At 39.8% G+C, this 20,049-nt stretch overlaps 1 protein-coding gene across 1 annotated transcript in view; it reads right to left on the reverse strand.

Annotated features, from left to right (window-relative positions):
* The window catches only part of SLC6A6 (solute carrier family 6 member 6), a 168,379-nt gene that overhangs the window by 10,830 nt on the left and 137,500 nt on the right, over positions 1-20,049 (reverse strand). The window contains exons 9-10 of the mRNA XM_053720918.1: positions 2,491-2,603; positions 1,670-1,807 (exon numbers count right to left, since the gene is read on the reverse strand). Coding sequence (XP_053576893.1) covers positions 1,670-1,807; positions 2,491-2,603 — 251 coding nt within the window. The remainder of the gene's footprint in view (positions 1-1,669; positions 1,808-2,490; positions 2,604-20,049) is intronic.

Consider the following 20,049-nt stretch of genomic DNA (forward strand, 5'->3'; position numbering starts at 1 on the left):
AACTGGGAGAAGGGCATGTAGTGTTAGTGCCAGGGGACACAGAGATAGAGAACTAGGAGAGACGGGCATGTCGCATCAGTGCCAGGGGACACAGAGACACAAAACAGGGAGATGGACATGTAGCGTCAGTGCCAGGGGACACAAACACAGAACTGGGAGACAGGCATGTAGTGTTAGTACCAGGGGACACAGAGATACAGAACTAGGAGAGACGGGCATGTCGCATCAGTGCCAGGGGACACAGAGACACAAAACAGGGAGATGGACATGTAGCGTCAGTGCCAGGGGACACAGAGACACAGAACTGGGAGACGAACATGTAGCGTCAGTGCCAAGGCACACAGAGACACAGAACTGGGAGACGGGCATGTAGCGTCAGTGCCAGGGGACACAGAGACACAGAACTGGGAGATGGGAATGTAGCGTCAGTGCCAGGGGACACAGAGACACAGAACTGGAAGACGGGCATGTAGCGTCAGTGTCAGGGGACACAGAGACACAGAACTGGGAGACGGGCATGTAGCGTCAGTGCCAGGGGACACAGAGACACAGAACTGGGAGACAGGCATGTAGTGTTAGTGCCAGGGGACACAGAGATACAGAACTAGGAGAGACGGGCATGTCGCATCAGTGCCAGGGGACACAGAGACACAAAACAGGGAGATGGACATGTAGCGTCAGTGACAGGGGACACAGAGACACAGAACTGGGAGACGAGCATGTAGCGTCAGTGCCAGGGGACACAGAGACACAGAACTGGGAGACGATCATGTAGCGTCAGTGCCAGGGGACACAGAGACACAGAACTGGGAGATGGGCATGTAGCATCAGTGCCAGGGGACACAGAGACACAGAACTGGGAGACAGGCATGTAGCGTCAGTGTCAGGGGACACAGAGACACAGAACTGGGAGACGGACATGTAGCATCAGTGCCAGGGGACACAGAGACACAGAACTGGGAGACAAGCATGTAGCGTTAGTGCCAGAGGACTCGGAGACACAGAACTGGGAGATGGGCATGTAGCCTCAGTGCCAGGGGACACAGAAACACAGAACTGGGAGACGGGCATGTAGTGTTAGTGCCAGGGGACACAGAGATACAGAACTAGGAGAGACGGGCATGTTGCATCAGTGCCAGGGAAAACAGAGACACAAAACAGGGAGCTGGACATGTAACGTCAGTGCCAGGGGACACAGAGATACAGAACTAGGAGAGACGGGCATGTTGCATCAGTGCCAGGGGACACAGAGACACAGAACTGGGAGACGGACATGTAGTGTTAGTGCCAGGGGACTCGGAGACACAGAACTGGGAGACGGGCATGTAGCGTCAGTGCCAGGGGAAACAGAGACACAGAACTGGGAGACAGACATGTAGCGCTAGTGCCAGGGGACTCGGAGACACAGAACTTGGAGACGGACATGTAGTGTTAGTGCCAGGGGACTCTGAGACACAGAACTGGGAGACGGACATGTAGTGTTAGTGCCAGGGGACTCGGAGACACAGAACTGGGAGACGGACATGTAGAGTTAGTGCCAGGGGACACAGATGCACAGAATAATGAGAGACAAAGTGGGACTATGACATATAATTATAGTTTCAGATTGAGTGGACGTGTAACAGAGAGTGCTGAAGGGTGAGACTACCAGATAAATAGAGACACATACTTCTGTAACCATGGTGAGGCCCAGAAGGTAACTCAGGAAGCAGACTATTGCAATGAAGATCTCTCTCCGGTAACCCTTCCGTAGGAAGGATGGGTACAGATCAACTAAAGATGTGATCTGCCCTTCAACTTCAACAAACTGAAATAAAAATAAAAATATGTGCTGCAGAAGGTAATGAGCGGTAACAGATAATAATGATCTCTATCTCTATCGATCTATCTATCTATCTATCTATCTATCATCTATCTGTCTACATCTATATATCTGTCTACATCTATCTATCTATCTATCTATCTATCTATCTATCTATCTATCTATCTATCTATCTATCTATCATCTATCTCTCTATTATCTATGATCTATCTATTTATCTATCTTTATATATATCTATCTGTCATCTATCTACATTTATCTATCCATCTAGCACTGCATGCCATGCTAGTCCTGCTGCATTTATTCTTTGTGCTTTCTATTTTATATCAATTTAAACTTCAGATGAACTTTTATTGCATTTAAACTTTGCACTTTCTATTTTGTATTCTATTTTGTATACAGCAGTTTATTTAGGATTGTTATTTTACAAATTCTGATTATGCATTCACAGTCTGCCTTTTGAAAATGTCACTAGGGATCTCACAGTGCTAGAGGATAATTTTAGATCATCTCACCTGAGCAGAGAGGTTTTTGCACATCAGGGCGTGCGTGTGATGAGGAGGTCTCACTTCTAATGAGAACTGGCTAAACATCTGCTTACAGAAGGTTACGCATCCCACATGGCAATCAACAACAATCATATGAAATACTGATTCACATTCACTGACCTGGCTATCCAGTCCAAGCAGCAGAAGCATAATAAAGAAGAGGATGGCCCAGAACGTGGGTAGCGGCATTAATGACACGGCTTTGGGGTAAGCGATGAATGCCAAGCCAGGACCTGGGTGCAAATCAAGAGGAGAAAGAGAGGGCAATAAGCACATGTGTATAATATACCTGCCCTGACTAAATGGCATCTCCAGGGGGCATAGGGCAAAGCAATGTGTGCCCCTGTGTATAAAGGGGAGAAGCATATATCCCTGTGTATTAGGTAATAATGTACAGTGTGTATCCCTGTGTATTAGGTAATAATGTACAGTGTGTATACCTGCGTATTAGGTAATAATGTACAGTGTGTTTCCCTATGTATTAGGTAATAATGTACAGTGTTTATACCTGCGTATTAGGTAATAATGTACAGTGTGTATCCCTGTGTATTAGGTAATAATGTACAGTGTGTATACCTGCATATTAAGTAATAATGTATAGTGTGTATACATGTGTATTAGGTAATAATGTACAGTGTGTATCCCTGTGTATTAGGTAATAATGTACAGTGTGTATACCTGCGTATTAAGTAATAATGTACAGTGTGGATACATGTGTATTAGGTAATAATGTACAGTGTGTATTAGGTAATAATGTACAGTGTGTATCCCTGCGTATTAGGTAATAATGTACAGTGTGTATACGTGTGTATTAGGTAATAATGTACAGTGTGTATCCCTGTGTATTAGGTAATAATGTACAGAGTGTATCCCTGTGTATTAGGTAATAATGTAAAACAAAAAGAGAGAGCAAAGGGTTAACTGCGCAAAAAAGAAACCTATTATACCTGTGGTGATTAAGAGGAAACTCCCAACCTCTATTAGAAAAGTGAGATAAAGAGAATACTATGGAATCTAAAAAGAGACCATAGGATTCAAAAAACACAGGCGCTAAACTAAAGTTTAGCGCCTGTGTTTTTTGAATCCTATGGTCTCTTTTTAGATTCCATAGTATTCTCTTTATCTCATTAGGTAATAATGTACAGTGTGTATTCCTGTGTATTAGATAATAATGTACAGTGTGTATCCCTGTGTATTAGGTAATAATGTACAGTGTGTATCCCTGCGTATTAGGTAATAATGTACAGTGTGTATACGTGCGTATTAGGTAATAATGTACAGTGTGTATCCCTGCGTATTAGGTAAGAATGTACAGTGTGTATACGTGCGTATTAGGTAATAATGTACAGTGTGTATACATGCGTATTAGGTAATAATATACAGTGTGTATCCCTGTGTATTAGGTAATAATGTACAGAGTATATCCCTGTGTATTAGGTAATAATGTACAGTGTGTATACATGTGTATTAGGTAATAATGTACAGTGTGTATACCTGAGTATTAGGTAATAATGTACAGTGTGTATACCTGAGTATCAGGTAATAATGTACAGTGTGTATCCCTGCGTATTAGGTAATAATGTACAGTGTGTATCCCTGCGTATTAGGTAATAATGTACAGTGTGTATACATGCGTATTAGGTAATAATATACAGTGTGTATCCCTGTGTATTAGGTAATAATATACAGTGTGTATACGTGTGTATTAGGTAATAATGTACAGTGTGTATACGTGCGTATTAGGTAATAATGTACAGTGTGTATACATGCGTATTAGGTAATAATATACAGTGTGTATCCCTGTGTATTAGGTAATAATGTACAGAGTGTATCCCTGTGTATTAGGTAATAATGTACAGTGTGTATACATGTGTATTAGGTAATAATGTACAGTGTGTATACATGTGTATTAAGTAATAATGTACAGTGTGGATACATGTGTATTAGGTAATAATGTACAGAGTGTATCCCTGTGTATTAGGTAATAATGTACAGTGTGTATACATGTGTATTAGGTAATAATGTACAGTGTGTATACCTGAGTATTAGGTAATAATGTACAGTGTGTATACCTGAGTATCAGGTAATAATGTACAGTGTGTATCCCTGCGTATTAGGTAATAATGTACAGTGTGTATCCCTGCGTATTAGGTAATAATGTACAGTGTGTATACCTCTGTATTAGGTATTAATGCCCATTGTGTATCTCTGTGTATTGGGTAATAAATTACAGTGTGTTCCCCTGTGTATTAGGTAAAGTAATGCATTGTGTATCCTTGTGTATTAGGTAAAGTAATGCAGTGTGTTCCCCTGTGTATTAGGTAAAGTAATGCAGTGTGTATCCTTGTGTATTAGGTAAAGTAATGCAGTGTGTTCCCCTGTGTATTAGGTAAAGTAATGCAGTGTGTTCCCCTGTGTATTAGGTAAAGTAATGCAGTGTGTTTCCCTGTGTATTAGGTAAAGTAATGCAGTGTGTTCCCCTGTGTATTAGGTAAAGTAATGCAGTGTGTTCCCCTGTGTATTAGGTAAAGTAATGCAGTGTGTTCCCCTGTGTATTAGGTAAAGTAATGCAGTGTGTTCCCCTGTGTATTAGGTAAAGTAATGCAGTGTGTTTCCCTGTGTATTAGGTAAAGTAATGCAGTGTGTTCCCCTGTGTATTAGGTAAAGTAATGCAGTGTGTTCCCCTGTGTATTAGGTAAAGTAATGCATTGTGTTCCCCTGTGTATTAGGTAAAGTAATGCATTGTGTATCCTTGTGTATTAGGTAAAGTAATGCAGTGTGTTTCCCTGTGTATTAGGTAAAGTAATGCAGTGTGTTTCCCTGTGTATTAGGTAAAGTAATGCAGTGTGTTCCCCTGTGTATTAGGTAAAGTAATGCAGTGTGTTCCCCTGTGTATTAGGTAAAGTAATGCATTGTGTATCCTTGTGTATTAGGTAAAGTAATGCAGTGTGTTCCCCTGTGTATTAGGTAAAGTAATGCAGTGTGTTTCCCTGTGTATTAGGTAAAGTAATGCAGTGTGTATCCTTGTGTATTAGGTAAAGTAATGCAGTGTGTTCCCCTGTGTATTAGGTAAAGTAATGCAGTGTGTATCCTTGTGTATTAGGTAAAGTAATGCAGTGTGTTTCCCTGTGTATTAGGTAAAGTAATGCAGTGTGTTCCCCTGTGTATTAGGTAAAGTAATGCAGTGTGTTCCCCTGTGTATTAGGTAAAGTAATGCAGTGTGTTTCCCTGTGTATTAGGTAAAGTAATGCAGTGTGTTCCCCTGTGTATTAGGTAAAGTAATGCAGTGTGTTCCCCTGTGTATTAGGTAAAGTAATGCAGTGTGTTCCCCTGTGTATTAGGTAAAGTAATGCAGTGTGTTCCCCTGTGTATTAGGTAAAGTAATGCAGTGTGTTCCCCTGTGTATTAGGTAAAGTAATGCATTGTGTATCCTTGTGTATTAGGTAAAGTAATGCAGTGTGTTCCCCTGTGTATTAGGTAAAGTAATGCAGTGTGTTCCCCTGTGTATTAAGTAAAGTAATGCAGTGTGTTCCCCTGTGTATTAGGTAAAGTAATGCAGTGTGTTCCCCTGTGTATTAAGTAAAGTAATGCAGTGTGTTCCCCTGTGTATTAGGTAAAGTAATGCAGTGTGTTTCCCTGTGTATTAGGTAAAGTAATACAGAGTGTATTACAGACAGTAAGCAGTATGTATCACTCTGTATTACAGACAGTAAGCAGTATGCATTGCTCTGTATTACAGATGGTAAGCAGTATGTATCACTCTGTATTATAGACATAAGCAGTATGTATCACTCTGTATTACAGACTGTAAGCAGCATGCGTCACTCTGTATTACAGACAGTAAGCAGTATGTATCACTGTGTATTACATACAGTAATCAGTATGTATCACTCTATATTACATACAGTAAGCAGTATGCATTGCTCTGTATTACAGATGGTAAGCAGTATGTATCACTCTGTATTACAGACATAAGCAGTATGTATCACTCTGTATCACAGACAGTAAGCAGCATGCGTCACTCTGTATTACAGACAGTAAGCAGTATGTATCACTCTGTATTACAGACAGTAACCAGTATGTGCCACTCTATATTACAGACAGTATGCAGTATGTATCACTCTGTATTACAGACGGTAAGCAGCATGTATCACTCTGTATTACACAGTCCAAGTGGTACAGCACTAAGATAACAAGGTGGTGCAGGCTGTAAGGGTACCACACAAAACCCTTAAAATAGTAACACAGTCCAAAGAATTCAGCAGCACTCACCACTATGTAGAAAATTCCATCTTTATTGGGATATTCAAAGCAAAAAAGACAACGTTTTCGGACCTCTAGTACTGTATTACAGACAGTAAGCAGCATGCGTCACTCTGTATTACAGACAGTAAGCATCATGTGTCACTCTGTATTAAAGACAGTAAGCAGCATGCATCACTCTGTATTACAGACAGTAAGCAGCATGCATCACTCTGTATTACAGACAGTAAGCAGCATGTGTCACTCTGTATTACAGACAGCAAGCAGCATGTATTACTCTGTATTACAGACAGTAAGCAGCACGCGTCACTCTGTATTACAGACAGTAAGCATCATGTGTCACTCTGTATTAAAGACAGTAAGCAGCATGCATCACTCTGTATTACAGACAGTAAGCAGCATGCATCACTCTGTATTACAGACAGTAAGCAGCATGTGTCACTCTGTATTTTAGACAGCAAGCAGCATGTATTACTCTGTATTACAGACAGTAAGCAGTATGTATCACTCTGTATTAGGGACAGTGGCAGGTAAGTACCATGTTTTCCTGGGTATTTCGTTGCTTCTATTTCTTTTAATAAAGGATATTTATCACACACACAGAATAAGCACAATTCTGGCCCATGTCTGCTAAACTGCTTGTTAGTGAATAGGCCTCTGATGTGTTACTGTGAATTGAAGCTTAGACGACGGTAAAGTCAAAAATAAACTTTTAACATTTAGATACAGCAATGATTTTTAAATGCATTTTTAATTTATTTCTATTATATAATTTGCTTTGTTCTCTTGGTATCCTTTGCTGAAAAACATACCTAGCTAGGCTCAGGAACAGCAATTCACTACTGAGAGCTAGCTGCTGATTGGTGGCTGCACATATATGTCTCTTGTCATTGGCTCACCTGATATGTTCAACTAGCTCCCAGTAGTGTATTGCTGCTCCTTCAACAAAGGTTACCAAGAGAGTGAAGCAAATTTGATAATAGAAGTAAATAGCAAAACTGTATGTTCTATCTGAATCATATAAGAAAAAATGTAGGTTTTATGTCCCTTTAAACGTGTTCTGACATGACATTATAGTGTGACCTATTTTTCTGGAGCTTATAAAAATTTTTTAATACATTTATTTAGTTTACTATATGGTTAATCCTTGCAAAGTGTTTAAATAAAAAGTCCAAGCTAAGCTCCTGTTCAACCACAGATGAGGATACAGCTTCCCCTTGTGTGACCATCTATATCAGCACATATGGTTCCTGCAAAGGTCTGTGTAACCAGCTATATCAGCACATACAGTTCCTACTAAGATCTGTGTGACCCATATAAATCAGCACATACGGTTCCTGCTAAGGTCTGTGTGACCCACCTAAATCAACACATACGGTTCCTGCTAAGGTCTGTGTGACCCATCTATATCAGCACATACGGTTCCTGCTAAGGTCTGTGTGACCCATCTATATCAGCACATACAGTTTCTGCTAAGGTCTGTGTGACCCATCTATACCAGCACATACGGTTTCTGCTAAGGTCTGTGAGACCGATCTATATCAGCACATACGGTTCCTGCTAAGGTCTGTGTGACCCATCTATATCAGCACATACGGTTCCTGCTAAGGTCTGTGTGACCCATCTATATCAGCACATACGGTTCCTGCTAAGGTCTGTGTGACCCATCTAAATTAGCACATACGGTTCCTGCTAAGGTCTGTGAGACCCATCTATATCAGCACATACGGTTCCTGCTAAGGTCTGTGTGACCCATCTATATCAGCACATACGGTTCCTGCTAAGGTCTGTGTGACCCATCTATATCTCCACATACGGTTTCTGCTAAGGTCTGTGAGACCCATCTATATCAGCACATACGGTTCCTACTAAGGTCTGTGTGACCCATCTATATTAGCACATACGGTTTCTCTTGTTAAGTGTATCCAGTCCACGGATCATCCATTACTTATGGAATATATTCTCCTTCCCAACAGGAAGCTGCAAGAGTCCACCCACAGCAAAGCTGCTATATAGCTCCTCCCCTAACTGCCATATTCAGTCATTCTCTTGCAAGCCTCAACATAGATAGGAGGTTGTGAGAGTCTGTGGTGCTTTCTACTTAGTTTATTCTTCAATCAAAAGTTTGTTATTTTTAAATGGCACCGGAGTGTGCTGTTTATCTCAGGCAGTATTTGGAAGAAGAATCTGCCTGCGTTTTTCTATGATCTTAGCAGACGTAACTAAGATCCATTTGCTGTTCTCACACATTCTGAGGAGTGAGGTACTTCAGAGGGGGAATGGCGTGCAGGTTTTCCTGCAGATAAGGTATGTGCAGTAAAAGATTTTTCTAGGAATGGAATTGACTAAGAAAATACTGCTGATACCGAAGTAATGTAAGTAAAGCCTTAAATGCAGCGATAGCGACTGGTATCAGGCTTATTAATAGAGATACATACTCTTATAAAAATGTGTTTTAAAACGTTTGCTGGCATGTTTAATCGTTTTTTAACGTACATTGGTGATAACACTGTAATGTTGGTATAGCCTTAAATGCAGTAAAAGCGACTGGTATCAGGCTTATTAATAGAGATACATACTCTTGTAAAAATGTGTTTTAAAACGTTTGCTGGCATGTTTAATCGTTTTTTTTAACATATGTTTGGTGATAAAACTTATTGGGGCCTAAGTTTTTTCCACATGGCTGGCTTAAATTTTGCATAGAAACAGTTAACTGAAGCTTCCCACTGTTGGCTGTGGCAGTTTGTTGTGTCTGTTTTTAAAAACGTCTATGTCGTTTTTTTTTTTTAATCTGTTTTTTGCATTAAGGGGTTAATCATCCATTTGCAAGTGGGTGCAATGCTCTGTTACCTTATTACATGTACTGTAAAAATTTCGTTTGTTTTACTGCCTTTTTTTTTTTTCACTGTTTTTCAAATTTTGACAAAATTTTTTCTCTTAAGGGCACAGTAACGTTTTATATATTTGCTTGTTAACTTGATTTAAAGTGTTTTCCAAGCTTAGTAGTCTCATTATTAGTCTGTTCTAACATGTCTAACATAGAGGAAGCTCTGTGTTCATTATTTTTTAAAGCCATGGTGGAACCCCATCTTAGAATGTGTACCAGATGTACTGATTTCATGTTAAACAATAAAGATCATTTTTTGTCTTTAAAAACATTATCACCAGAGGATTCTGTCGTGGGGGTAGTTATGCCGACTAACTCTCCCCACGTGTCAGACCTTTTGACTCCCGCTTTAGGGACTCACGCTCAAATGGCGCCAAGTACATCAAGGGCACCCATAGCGTTTCTTTTACCAGGGGATTCTGTCGAGGGGAAAGTTATGCCGACTAACTCTCCCCACGTTTCAGACCCTTCGACTCCCGCTTCAGGGACTCACGCTCAAATGGCGCCAAGTACATCAAGGGCGCCCATAGCGTTTATTTTACAAGACATGGCAAAGGTGGTGAATAATATTCTGGCAGCAGTATTAGTCAGACTACCTGAAATTAAAGGAAAGCAGTTAGCTCTGGGGGTAGATACAGAGCATACAGACGCTTTAAGAACCATGTATGATACTACCTCACAATATGCTTAGTCTGTGGGTGATTTTTTTTTTGACTCAGGGAAGATAATTTAACCTGATTCTGATATTTCTACATTTAAAATTTATGCTTGAGAACCTCCACTTGTTGCTCAGGGAGGCTTTGGCTGCTCTGAATGAATGTGTACAATCGCAGGGCCAGAGAAATTGTGTAGACTGGATAAATAATATGCAGTGCCGGTGTGTACTGATGTTTTTCCAATACCTAAAGAGGTTTACTAAATTTTTTTTTTTTAATAAGGAATGGGATAGACCAGGTGTGCCGTTCTCTTCCCCTCCTATTTTTTAGAAGAATGTTTTCTAATAGTTACCACCACACGGGACTTCTGGCAGACAGTTCCTAAGGTGGAGAGAAGAGTTTCTACTCTAGCTAAGCGTACCACTACCTCTGACGAGGACAGTTGTGCTTTTTAGATCCAATGGATAAAAAATGTTTATTCAACAGGGTTTTATCCTGCAGCCCCTTGCATACATTGCTTCTGTCACTGCTGCTGCGGCGTTCTGGGTTGAGTCTCTTGATGAGGCTTTACAGTTAAGCGACTCCATTGGATGAATATATTTGACAAGCTTATGCTAGCCAATTCCTTTGTTTTCTGATGCCTTGTTCATTTGACTAGACTAACGGCTAAGAATTCTGTTTTTTTACTATACTGGCGCGCAGAGCGCTATGGCTTATATCATGGTCAGCTGTCGTGACTTTAATAAATAAGCTACTTAACTTCCCTTCAAGGGGCAGACCCTATTCGGGCCTGGTTTGAAGGAGATTATTGCTTATATCACTGGAGGAAAAGGTCATGCCCTTCCTCAGGATAGGTCCAAATCAAGGGCCAAAAAAAAAAAAAAAAAAAAGTCTAATTTTCGTGCCTTTTAAAAACTTCAGGACAGGTGTGGCATCCTCTTCCTCTAAGGCAAAACAAGAGGGAATTTTTGCTCAGTCCAAGGCGGTCTGGAGACAATCGGACCTGGAACAAAGATAAGCAGGCCAAGGAGCCTGCTGCTGCCTCTAAGACAGCATGTAGAACGGCTCCCTATCCGGTAACGGATCCTATAGGGGGCAGACTTTCATTCTTCGCCCAGGCGTGGGCAAGAGATGCCCAGGATCCCTAGGCATTGGAATTTATATCCCAGAGATATCTTCTGGATTTTAAAGATTCCCCCCCCAAAAAAGGGGAGATTTCGCCTTTCACAATTATCTGCAAACCAGATAAAGAAGGAGGCATTCTTACATTGTGTACGAGATCCATCCAGTTCCAAGAGAGGAACAGGGACAGAGTTTTTACTCAAATCTGTTTGTGGTTCCCAAGGAGAGGGAACCTTCAGACCTATTTTGGATCTAAAGATCTTAAACAAATTCCTCAGAATTCCGTCATTTAAGATGGAAACTATTCGTACCATCTTAACTATGATCCAGGAGAGTCAATAGAGGACTACAATGGATTTGAAGGATGCTTATCCTCACATTGTGATGCATAAAGATCACCATCGTTTTTCAGGTTTGCCTTTCTAGACAGGCATTACCAGTTTGTAGCTCTTTCCTTTGGGATATCTACAGCCCCAAGAATCTTTATGGAGGTTCTGGGGTCGCTTTGGCGGTCCTTAGACCGCGGGGCATAGAAGTGGCCCCTTATTTAGACGACATCCTGATACAGGCGTCAAACATCCAAATTGCCCAGTCTCATACGGACGTAGTACTGGCATTTCTGAGATCACATGGGTGGAAAGTGAACAAGGAAAGAGTTCTCTATCCCCAATCTCAAGGGTTTCCCTCCTAGGGACTCTGATAGATTCTGTAGAAATGAAAATTTACCTGACGGAGTCCAGGTTGTCAAAAGTTTCTAAATTTCTGCCGTGTTTTTTCATCCCATCCGCGCCCTTCGGTGGCTCAGTACATGAATTAAATCGGCTTAATTGTAGCGGCAAGGGACATAGTACCGTTTGCACGTCTACATTTCAGACCGCTGCAACTATGCATGCTCAGTCAGAGGAACGGGGATTACACAGATTTGTCCCCCTGTTAAACCTGGACCAAGAGACCAGAGATTCTCTTCTCTGGTGACTATGTCGGGTCCATCTGTCCAAGGGTATGACCTTCCGCAGGTCAGATGGGACAATTGTTACAATAGATGCCAGCCTTTTAGGTTGGGATGCAGTCTGGAACTCCCTGAAGGCTCAGGGATAGTGGACTTAGGAGGAGACCCTCCTTCTAATAAATATTCTGGAACTGGGAGTGATATTCCATGCTCTTCAGACTTGGCCTCAGTTAGCAACTCTGAGGTACATCATACTCAGTCGGACAATATACACGACTGTGGCTTACATCAGCCATCAAGGGGGAACAGAAGTTCCCTAGCGATGTTAGAAGTCTTACAATAATTCACTGGACAGAGACTCACTCTTGTCTATCAGCTATCCATATCCCAGGTGTTGAGAACTGGGAGGTGGATTTTCTAAGTCGTCAGACTTTTCTTCCGGGGGAGTGGGATTTCCTCCGGAGGTCAAGACCAAGCAGGAGAGGGCTTTGGTGTTTTTGACAGCGCCTGCGTAGCCACGCAGGACCTGGTATGCAGATCTGGTGGACATGTCATCCTTTCCATCACGGTCTCTGCTTCTGAGACAGGTCCCTCTACCTCAGGGTCCTTTCAACCATCTAAATAGAATCAATCTGAGATGGACTGCCTGGAGACTGAACGCTTGATGTTATCAAAGCATGGCTTCTCCGAGTCAGTCATTGATACCTTAATACAGACATGAAAGCCTGTCTCTAGGAAAATTGAACATAGATATGGTGTAAATATCTGATTGTTATGAATCCAAGGGTTACTCATGGAGTAAAGTCTGGATTCCCAGGATATTATTTTTTCTCCAAGATGTTTTTGAGGAAAGGGTTGTCAGCTAATTCCTTAAAAGGGGACAGATTTTTACTCTGTCTATTTTTTTGCACAAGCGTCTGGCAGGTATTCTAGACGTTCAGGCATTTGGTCAGGCTTTGGTTAGATCCAAGCCTGTGTTTAAAACTGTTGCTCCGCCATGGAGCTTAAACCTGATTCTTAAGGTTCTTCAAGAAGTTCCGTTTGAACCTTTTTTGTTCCATAGATATCAATCTTTATCTTGGAAAGTTCCTTTTGGGTAGCTAATTCCTTGACTCGTAGAGTCTCCAAGTTATCTGTGTTACAATGTGATTCTCCTTATCTGGTCCTTCGTACGGATAAGGTAGTCCTGCGTACCAACCTGGTTTTTTTCCTAAGGTGGTATCTAACAAGTACATCACTCAAGAGATAGTTGTTCCATGCTTGTATCCTAATCCTTCCTCAAAGAAGGAACGTCTATTACACAATATTGGACGTGGTTTGTGCTTTAAAGTTTTACTTACAAGCTACTACAGTTTTCATCAAACGTTCACCTTGTTTGTTGTCTATTCTGGACAGAGGAGAGGTCAAAAGACTTCAGCAGCCTCTCTGTCTTTTTGGTTAAAAAGCATAATTCATTTAGCTTATGAGACTGCTGGACAGCAGCCTCCTGAAGGGATTACAGCTCATTCTACTAGAGCTGTGGTTTTCACTTGGGCCTTTTTTAAATGTGGCTTCTGTTGAACAGATTTACAAGACGGAGTCTTGGTCTGCGCTTCATACTTTTCAAATTTAACAAATTTGATACCTTGCTTCTTCTGAGGCTATTTTTGGGAGAAAGGGTTTTTTACAGGCAGTGGTAACTTCCGTTTAAGTACCTGCCTTGTCCCTCCCATCATCCGTGTACTTTAGCTTTGGTATTGGTATTCCATAAGTAATGGATGATCCGTGGACTGGATACACTTAACAAGAGAAAACATAATTTATGCTTACCTGATAAATTTATTTCTCTTGTAGTGTATCCAGTCCACGGCCCGCCCTGTCACTTTAAGGCAGGTAATTTTTTCATTTGAACTACAGTCACCACTGCACCCTATGGTTTTTCCTTTCTCTGCATGTTTTCGGTCGAATGACTGAATATGGCAGTTAGGGGAGGAGCTATATAGCAGCTTTGCTGTGGGTGGACTCTTGCAGCTTCCTGTTGGGAAGGAGAATATATTCCATAAGTAATGGATGATCCGTGGACTGGATACACTACAAGAGAAATAAATTTATCAGGTAAGCATAAATTATGTTTTCTGCTAAGGTTTGTGAGACCCATCTATATCAGCACATACGGTTCCTGCTAAGGTCTGTGTGACCCATCTAAATTAGCACATACCGTTTCTGCTAAGGTCTGTGAGACCCATTTATATCAGCACATAGGGTTCCTGCTAAGGTCTGTGTGACCCATCTAAATCAGCACATACGGTTCCTGCTAAGGTCTGTGAGACCCATCTATACCAGCACATACGGTTCCTGCTAAGGTCTGTGTGACCCATCGATATCAGCACATACGGTTCCTGCTAAGGTCTGTGAGACCCAACTATATCAGCACATACGGTTCCTGCTAAGGTCTGTGAGACCCATCTATATTAGCACATACGGTTCCGGCTAAGGTCTGTGTGACCCATCTATATCAGCACATACGGTTCCTACTAAGGTCTGTGAGACCCATCTATATTAGCACATACGGTTCCTGCTAAGGTCTTTGTGACCCATCTATATCAGCACATACAGTTCCTACTAAGGTCTGTGAAACCCATCTATATTAGCACATATGGTTTCTACTATGGTCTGTGTGACCCATCTTTATTAGCACATATCTGTGAGACCCATCTATATTAGCACATACGGTTCCTGCTAAGGTCTGTGAGACTCCTCTATAATATGGTTCCTGCTAAGGTCTGTGTAAACAGCTATGTCAGCACATACGGTTTCTGCTAAGGTCTGTGTGACCCATCTATATCAGCATATATGGTTCCTGCTAAGGTCTGTGTGACCCATCTATATCAGCACATAACATTCCAGGTATGGTCTGTGTGACCCATCTATATCAGCACATATCGTTCCTGCTAAGGTCTGTGTTTGTAACTGAGAGGCCCCAGCCTGTTTCTACAGCAGCAGATAGGTGCTTCCTTTTTGAGAGTGGTCAGTTTGCTGGTAACTGAGAGGACCATGCCTGTTCCTACAGCAGCAGATAGATGCTTCCTGTTTGTGAATGGTCAGTTTGCTGGTAACTGAGAGGACCCCGCCTGTTCCTATGGCACCGGAAAGATGCTTCATGTTTGTGAATGGTCAGTTTGTTTGTAATGTTTGTTTGTAACTGAAAGACCCCAGCCTGTTTCTACAGCAGCAGATAGGTGCTTCCTGTTTGTGAGTGGTCAGTTTGGGTCAGTAAAGGGGGAGCCATGAGATGTGTATTACCATGGTGGGTAGACGAAAACGTAATGTATAGTCAAGTATGTGGGAGCCATGAGATTTGTAATTCCAGGGTGGGTAGACTAGAATGTAATGTGTAGTCGGGTAAGGGGGGCCATGAAATGTGTAATACCAGGGTAAGTAGACTAGAATGTAATGTAATGTGTAGTCGGGTATGTGGGAGCCATAAAATGTGTAATACCGGGGTAAGTAGACTAGAATGTAATATGTAGTCAAGTAAGGGTGAGCCATGAGATGTGTAATACCAGGGTGGGTAGACTAGAATGTAATATGTAGTGAGGTAAGAGGGAGCCATGAGATGTGTAATACCAGGGTGGGTAGACTAGAATTTAATGGGTAGTCGGGTAAGGGGAAGCCATGAGATGTGTAATACCAGGGTGGGTAAACTAGAATGTAATGTGTAGTAAGGTAAGGGGGAGCCATGAGATGTGTAATACCAAGGTGGGTAGACTAGAACTTAATGGGTAGTTGGGTAAGGGGAAGCCATGAGATGTGTAATACCATGGTGGGTAGAATATAATGTGTGAGGAAGCAAGGCATCTAAATGGTATTGCACAATTTAGAAAATGTTTAATTGTCTTTGATTAGCAGAGACTTAATTACATCAGGCTCTTCATGTGCTGTGACTGGAGTTCACAGACCTACAAAAAATACAGATTTACTGGCATATTTCTCTGTCTGTATTAACCCACTGCTCACAATCACTGCTGCAGCAAAGATAAAAACAAAAATAAAATATATACCTCATACAATGCCACCAGCTTGTAAACCTTTCAGTAGTGTTTTAGCACAAGTAAAATCCTCAGTTATATCTACATATATTGTTTTCTATTCCAGCTAAGGTTGAGCCAGATTTTTGCCCTTTATCATTGAATTGCAGTGTGAGCATTTTAAGCTTGAATTAAAACCTTTATTCTCAGTCGTCAAATAATTTATGGTACTTTTTTATTTGTCTCCAAATCTGCTCTGAACAATTGATCTCTCAAGTTTCTCACTCTTTTTAAAGAGACTACAGGAAATGTTCTAAATATATATATATATATATATATATATATATATACCGTATATATATATATATATTCAATAAATTAAGGTACTATATTGAGGCCCAAAAACCATTTCCTTCTCCCTTTTTTTCTCTGGACCTTTTTCTAATGTCAAAAACTTCTCTTCTTTTTTCATCTATAATTACAATAGGATAACCTTGTTTCAGAAATGTGTCATTCATCTCTTAAACTCGTGTCTTCAAATGAGTGTCCTCTTTGACAATTCTTTTAAACCTCATCAGTGAATATCTCTAAATATCAACTGACAAATGCAGAATAATCTGTACTAAATAAGAGACTTTCTTTTTGTCCAAGTAAAGACTGATTTATTTTATCATGATAAGGAATTGTATAGATTCTTTATGACAATTAGGTTAAAGACCCTTTTTGCTAATAGTAATATAACACTTAATAAAGATTCCACTGTTAATGCACCTTTGTATATTAAGAATTTTGAGCAACAAATCTAAATTTATTACACAGAATAATAACATGGGGGTTGAAACTTTTATGTCCTTTGTAAAAAGGACATAGAGAAGGTTACACTAAAAAACTAAGAAACCCATGGTAGGTCTAATCTTTCAACCAATGAAAAGAAGGATTTAAACACCTTGCAGGACAACAGTGATATTGTTACAACAACAGTGCCACCTTTGTCAACATATTTTATTTTAGACAAAGACTATTATGTGGATGAGATACTTGAACAGCTTTCTGATGGTGGTGTTTACCAGGTCCTGGATAAGGACCCATTAAGAGATATACAGAAAGAGATTGAGATTGTCGTTCAGAGAGCCATCACTTATAGTCTAATAATGGAAGCTACAGGTAAATATTAAATTAAGGCTAATGCTCCGGTGTCAAAAATCCATTAAAATATTCATACGCTTCCAGGGAGACCTATTGTGGTTGGAACAACTGAATCTGTACTCTCCAACGTTGCCATTTTCTTAGGATTATAAATCCAATAGCTAAAAAATAATGGTCATATTTGAAAGACACAAATAATAATTATTTATTTTATTAAAAGTGAGAAACTTGAGATTGATGAGGAGTGTATTGTATTCTCCATAAATGTTGTAAGTTTATACACCTCTATTCCAAATGAAATAAGTTTAAAAGCCATTGAGGAATATTTACAAACAAGAGAGGAATATTCTTTATAACAATGTGATTTTTTGGATGATTTATAAAGGATTGTCCTTTATTATAACTATTTCCTCTTTGAGGATACATTTTATCTTCAGCTTAAAGGAACAGCTTATGGGCTCCAGTGTGGCCCCCTCCTATACCAATCTTTTCATGAGTACCATTGAGAATAAGTTAATGTATTGTGACAATAGGTTTATTGCATGTTGTATACAATTGTACAGATTCATAAATTATATCTTTGAGGTATGGAAGGGACCCATGGAACCCCTATTACTGTTTGTAAAGGGCATTAATAAGGTAATGTCAGAATTAAAATTTAAATTAACATATTCAAAGGAAAATAGACACTTTTTGGATACAAATGTTAAAGGGACATTAAACACTTTAAAAAGTTAATATAAAATGATAAATCATATATAGAAAAAAAAATCTGCCATATACTTTCATTATTTATTTTGTCCCCTTTTCCTTTAATTCCATTCTGAAATTTTGGGCTTTTCAGTTCCTGTTAGAAATGGAAGTGCAGAACACTGTTATATTCAACACAACCATTGGCTGCACACTCTAGTGGCCTATTTATAACTATCCCTAATTTAAAAAAAAAATACATCTACATGTTATTATCAGACTAATCTTTTCTTTGAATGCTTCATTATATCATGCATTTATTTAGTGTTTAATGTCCCTTTAAGTTTGAAGAGGCTAGACTTATTATTACTGATTTCTAAGTTAAAGAAACAGATCGTAAAACACATTACGTCACTATACAAGTTTTCCCCCTGACAGTCTTTAGGTAAGTGCCAAAAAGTCAATTGATGAGGGTTAAACGAATTGTCAAAGAGGATACTGATTTGGAAACACGAGATGAAGAGATGTGTGACAAATTTCTAAAATGAGGTTATCATATAGAAATTATAGATGAAAATAGAAGAGAAGCTTTTGACTTTAGAAAGAGGAAAAAGGTCCAGAGAAAAAAAGGGAGATGGAAAATGCTTTTTGTGTCTGAATGTAGTACCTTAAGTGATCAAATATTTAAAGATATTAAAAAATATTGGTATTAAGTCCAACCTGTTAGTAGAGAAATTAAGAAAATTCCCTGTAGCCTCCTTCAAAATAGTGAGAAACTTGAGAGATCAACTGGTCAGAGCATATTTGGGGACAAATAAAAAAAGTACAGTAAATTATTTGACAGTCTAAGAATAAAGGTTGTTATCTGTGCTTAAACTACGCACTCTGCAATTCAATGATACAGGGCAAAAATCTGGTCCAAACTTATGGATGTAAGAAAATGTTTATTGGTGGTTTTTATACATCAAACTCAATTTATCTATTGAAATGTCCATGTGTGCTGTGTTATATTGGAGAGACAACGCGGTCTGTAAGAGAGCACCTGACTGAGAGCACATGTCTGCTATTAGAAATATGGATTTTACTCAACCAGTGTCACAACATTTTGTAGACAAAAGGTCATAATGTGAGCCAACTGCAGTTTCAAGTAATTGATCATGTACCTCCTTTAAAGAGAAGGGGTGATAAGGAGTTAGTTTTGAAAAGAAAGGAGATAGAATGGATAAACAGACTGGGTACCCTGTCTCCCAAAGGCCTTAATAGGGATAATAATGTACATTTATTTTTGTAACTAATGTTTTTAATCATTTGTAAATAAATAATTGTTTTCATGTATTTCATATAATACTGATGTATTGTTAAAAGAGTTACACCATTTGTTACCATTAGGTGTCAGTATAACTTATGTAATGTGTGAAGTTGTCACAGGTAATTAGACTGGTGTATGCAATTAAGGTGCCATAGTTTGGACTGTATTCAGTATGTAGCATGCATTCAGTGTTGTTTTAGCATGATTAAGGGTCTGATTTGACCCCAAACTTAACTTATCATTTTGGGAGTTTAACCTCAATAGAGAGCAAGTTGTTGCTGTAATTACACAAGTACTGTGTTCTTCCTTTTGAATTGAATACAAGGAGGGGTGATCAGAGACCCTGTTGCTTCGCGGGCGATCTGGTGAAAGTTATAATCAATCTTGGTGCTGAACTCACTTTATTTACTTGGTTATTAATCTAGCCCTTCCTTGCTTGGTTTAGTACTGTAAAGTTATTCTTCCTATGCCAGTTATGTGCTTCAGAGTAAGGGAGGAGATGAGGAGCTTGACAATTTAACCTGCATTAAAGGGCTGTAACAGTGTAAAAAGAAAATACTCTATGTTAGCACATCTATTATTGCCCTGTTAATTGCATAGTTGAAGTAATCTCCAGAGCAGCAGTGCACTATTGGTGAGTCAATGACAAA

The sequence above is a fragment of the Bombina bombina genome, chromosome 7, assembly GCF_027579735.1.
Source record: "Bombina bombina isolate aBomBom1 chromosome 7, aBomBom1.pri, whole genome shotgun sequence".
NCBI lineage: Eukaryota > Metazoa > Chordata > Amphibia > Anura > Bombinatoridae > Bombina > Bombina bombina.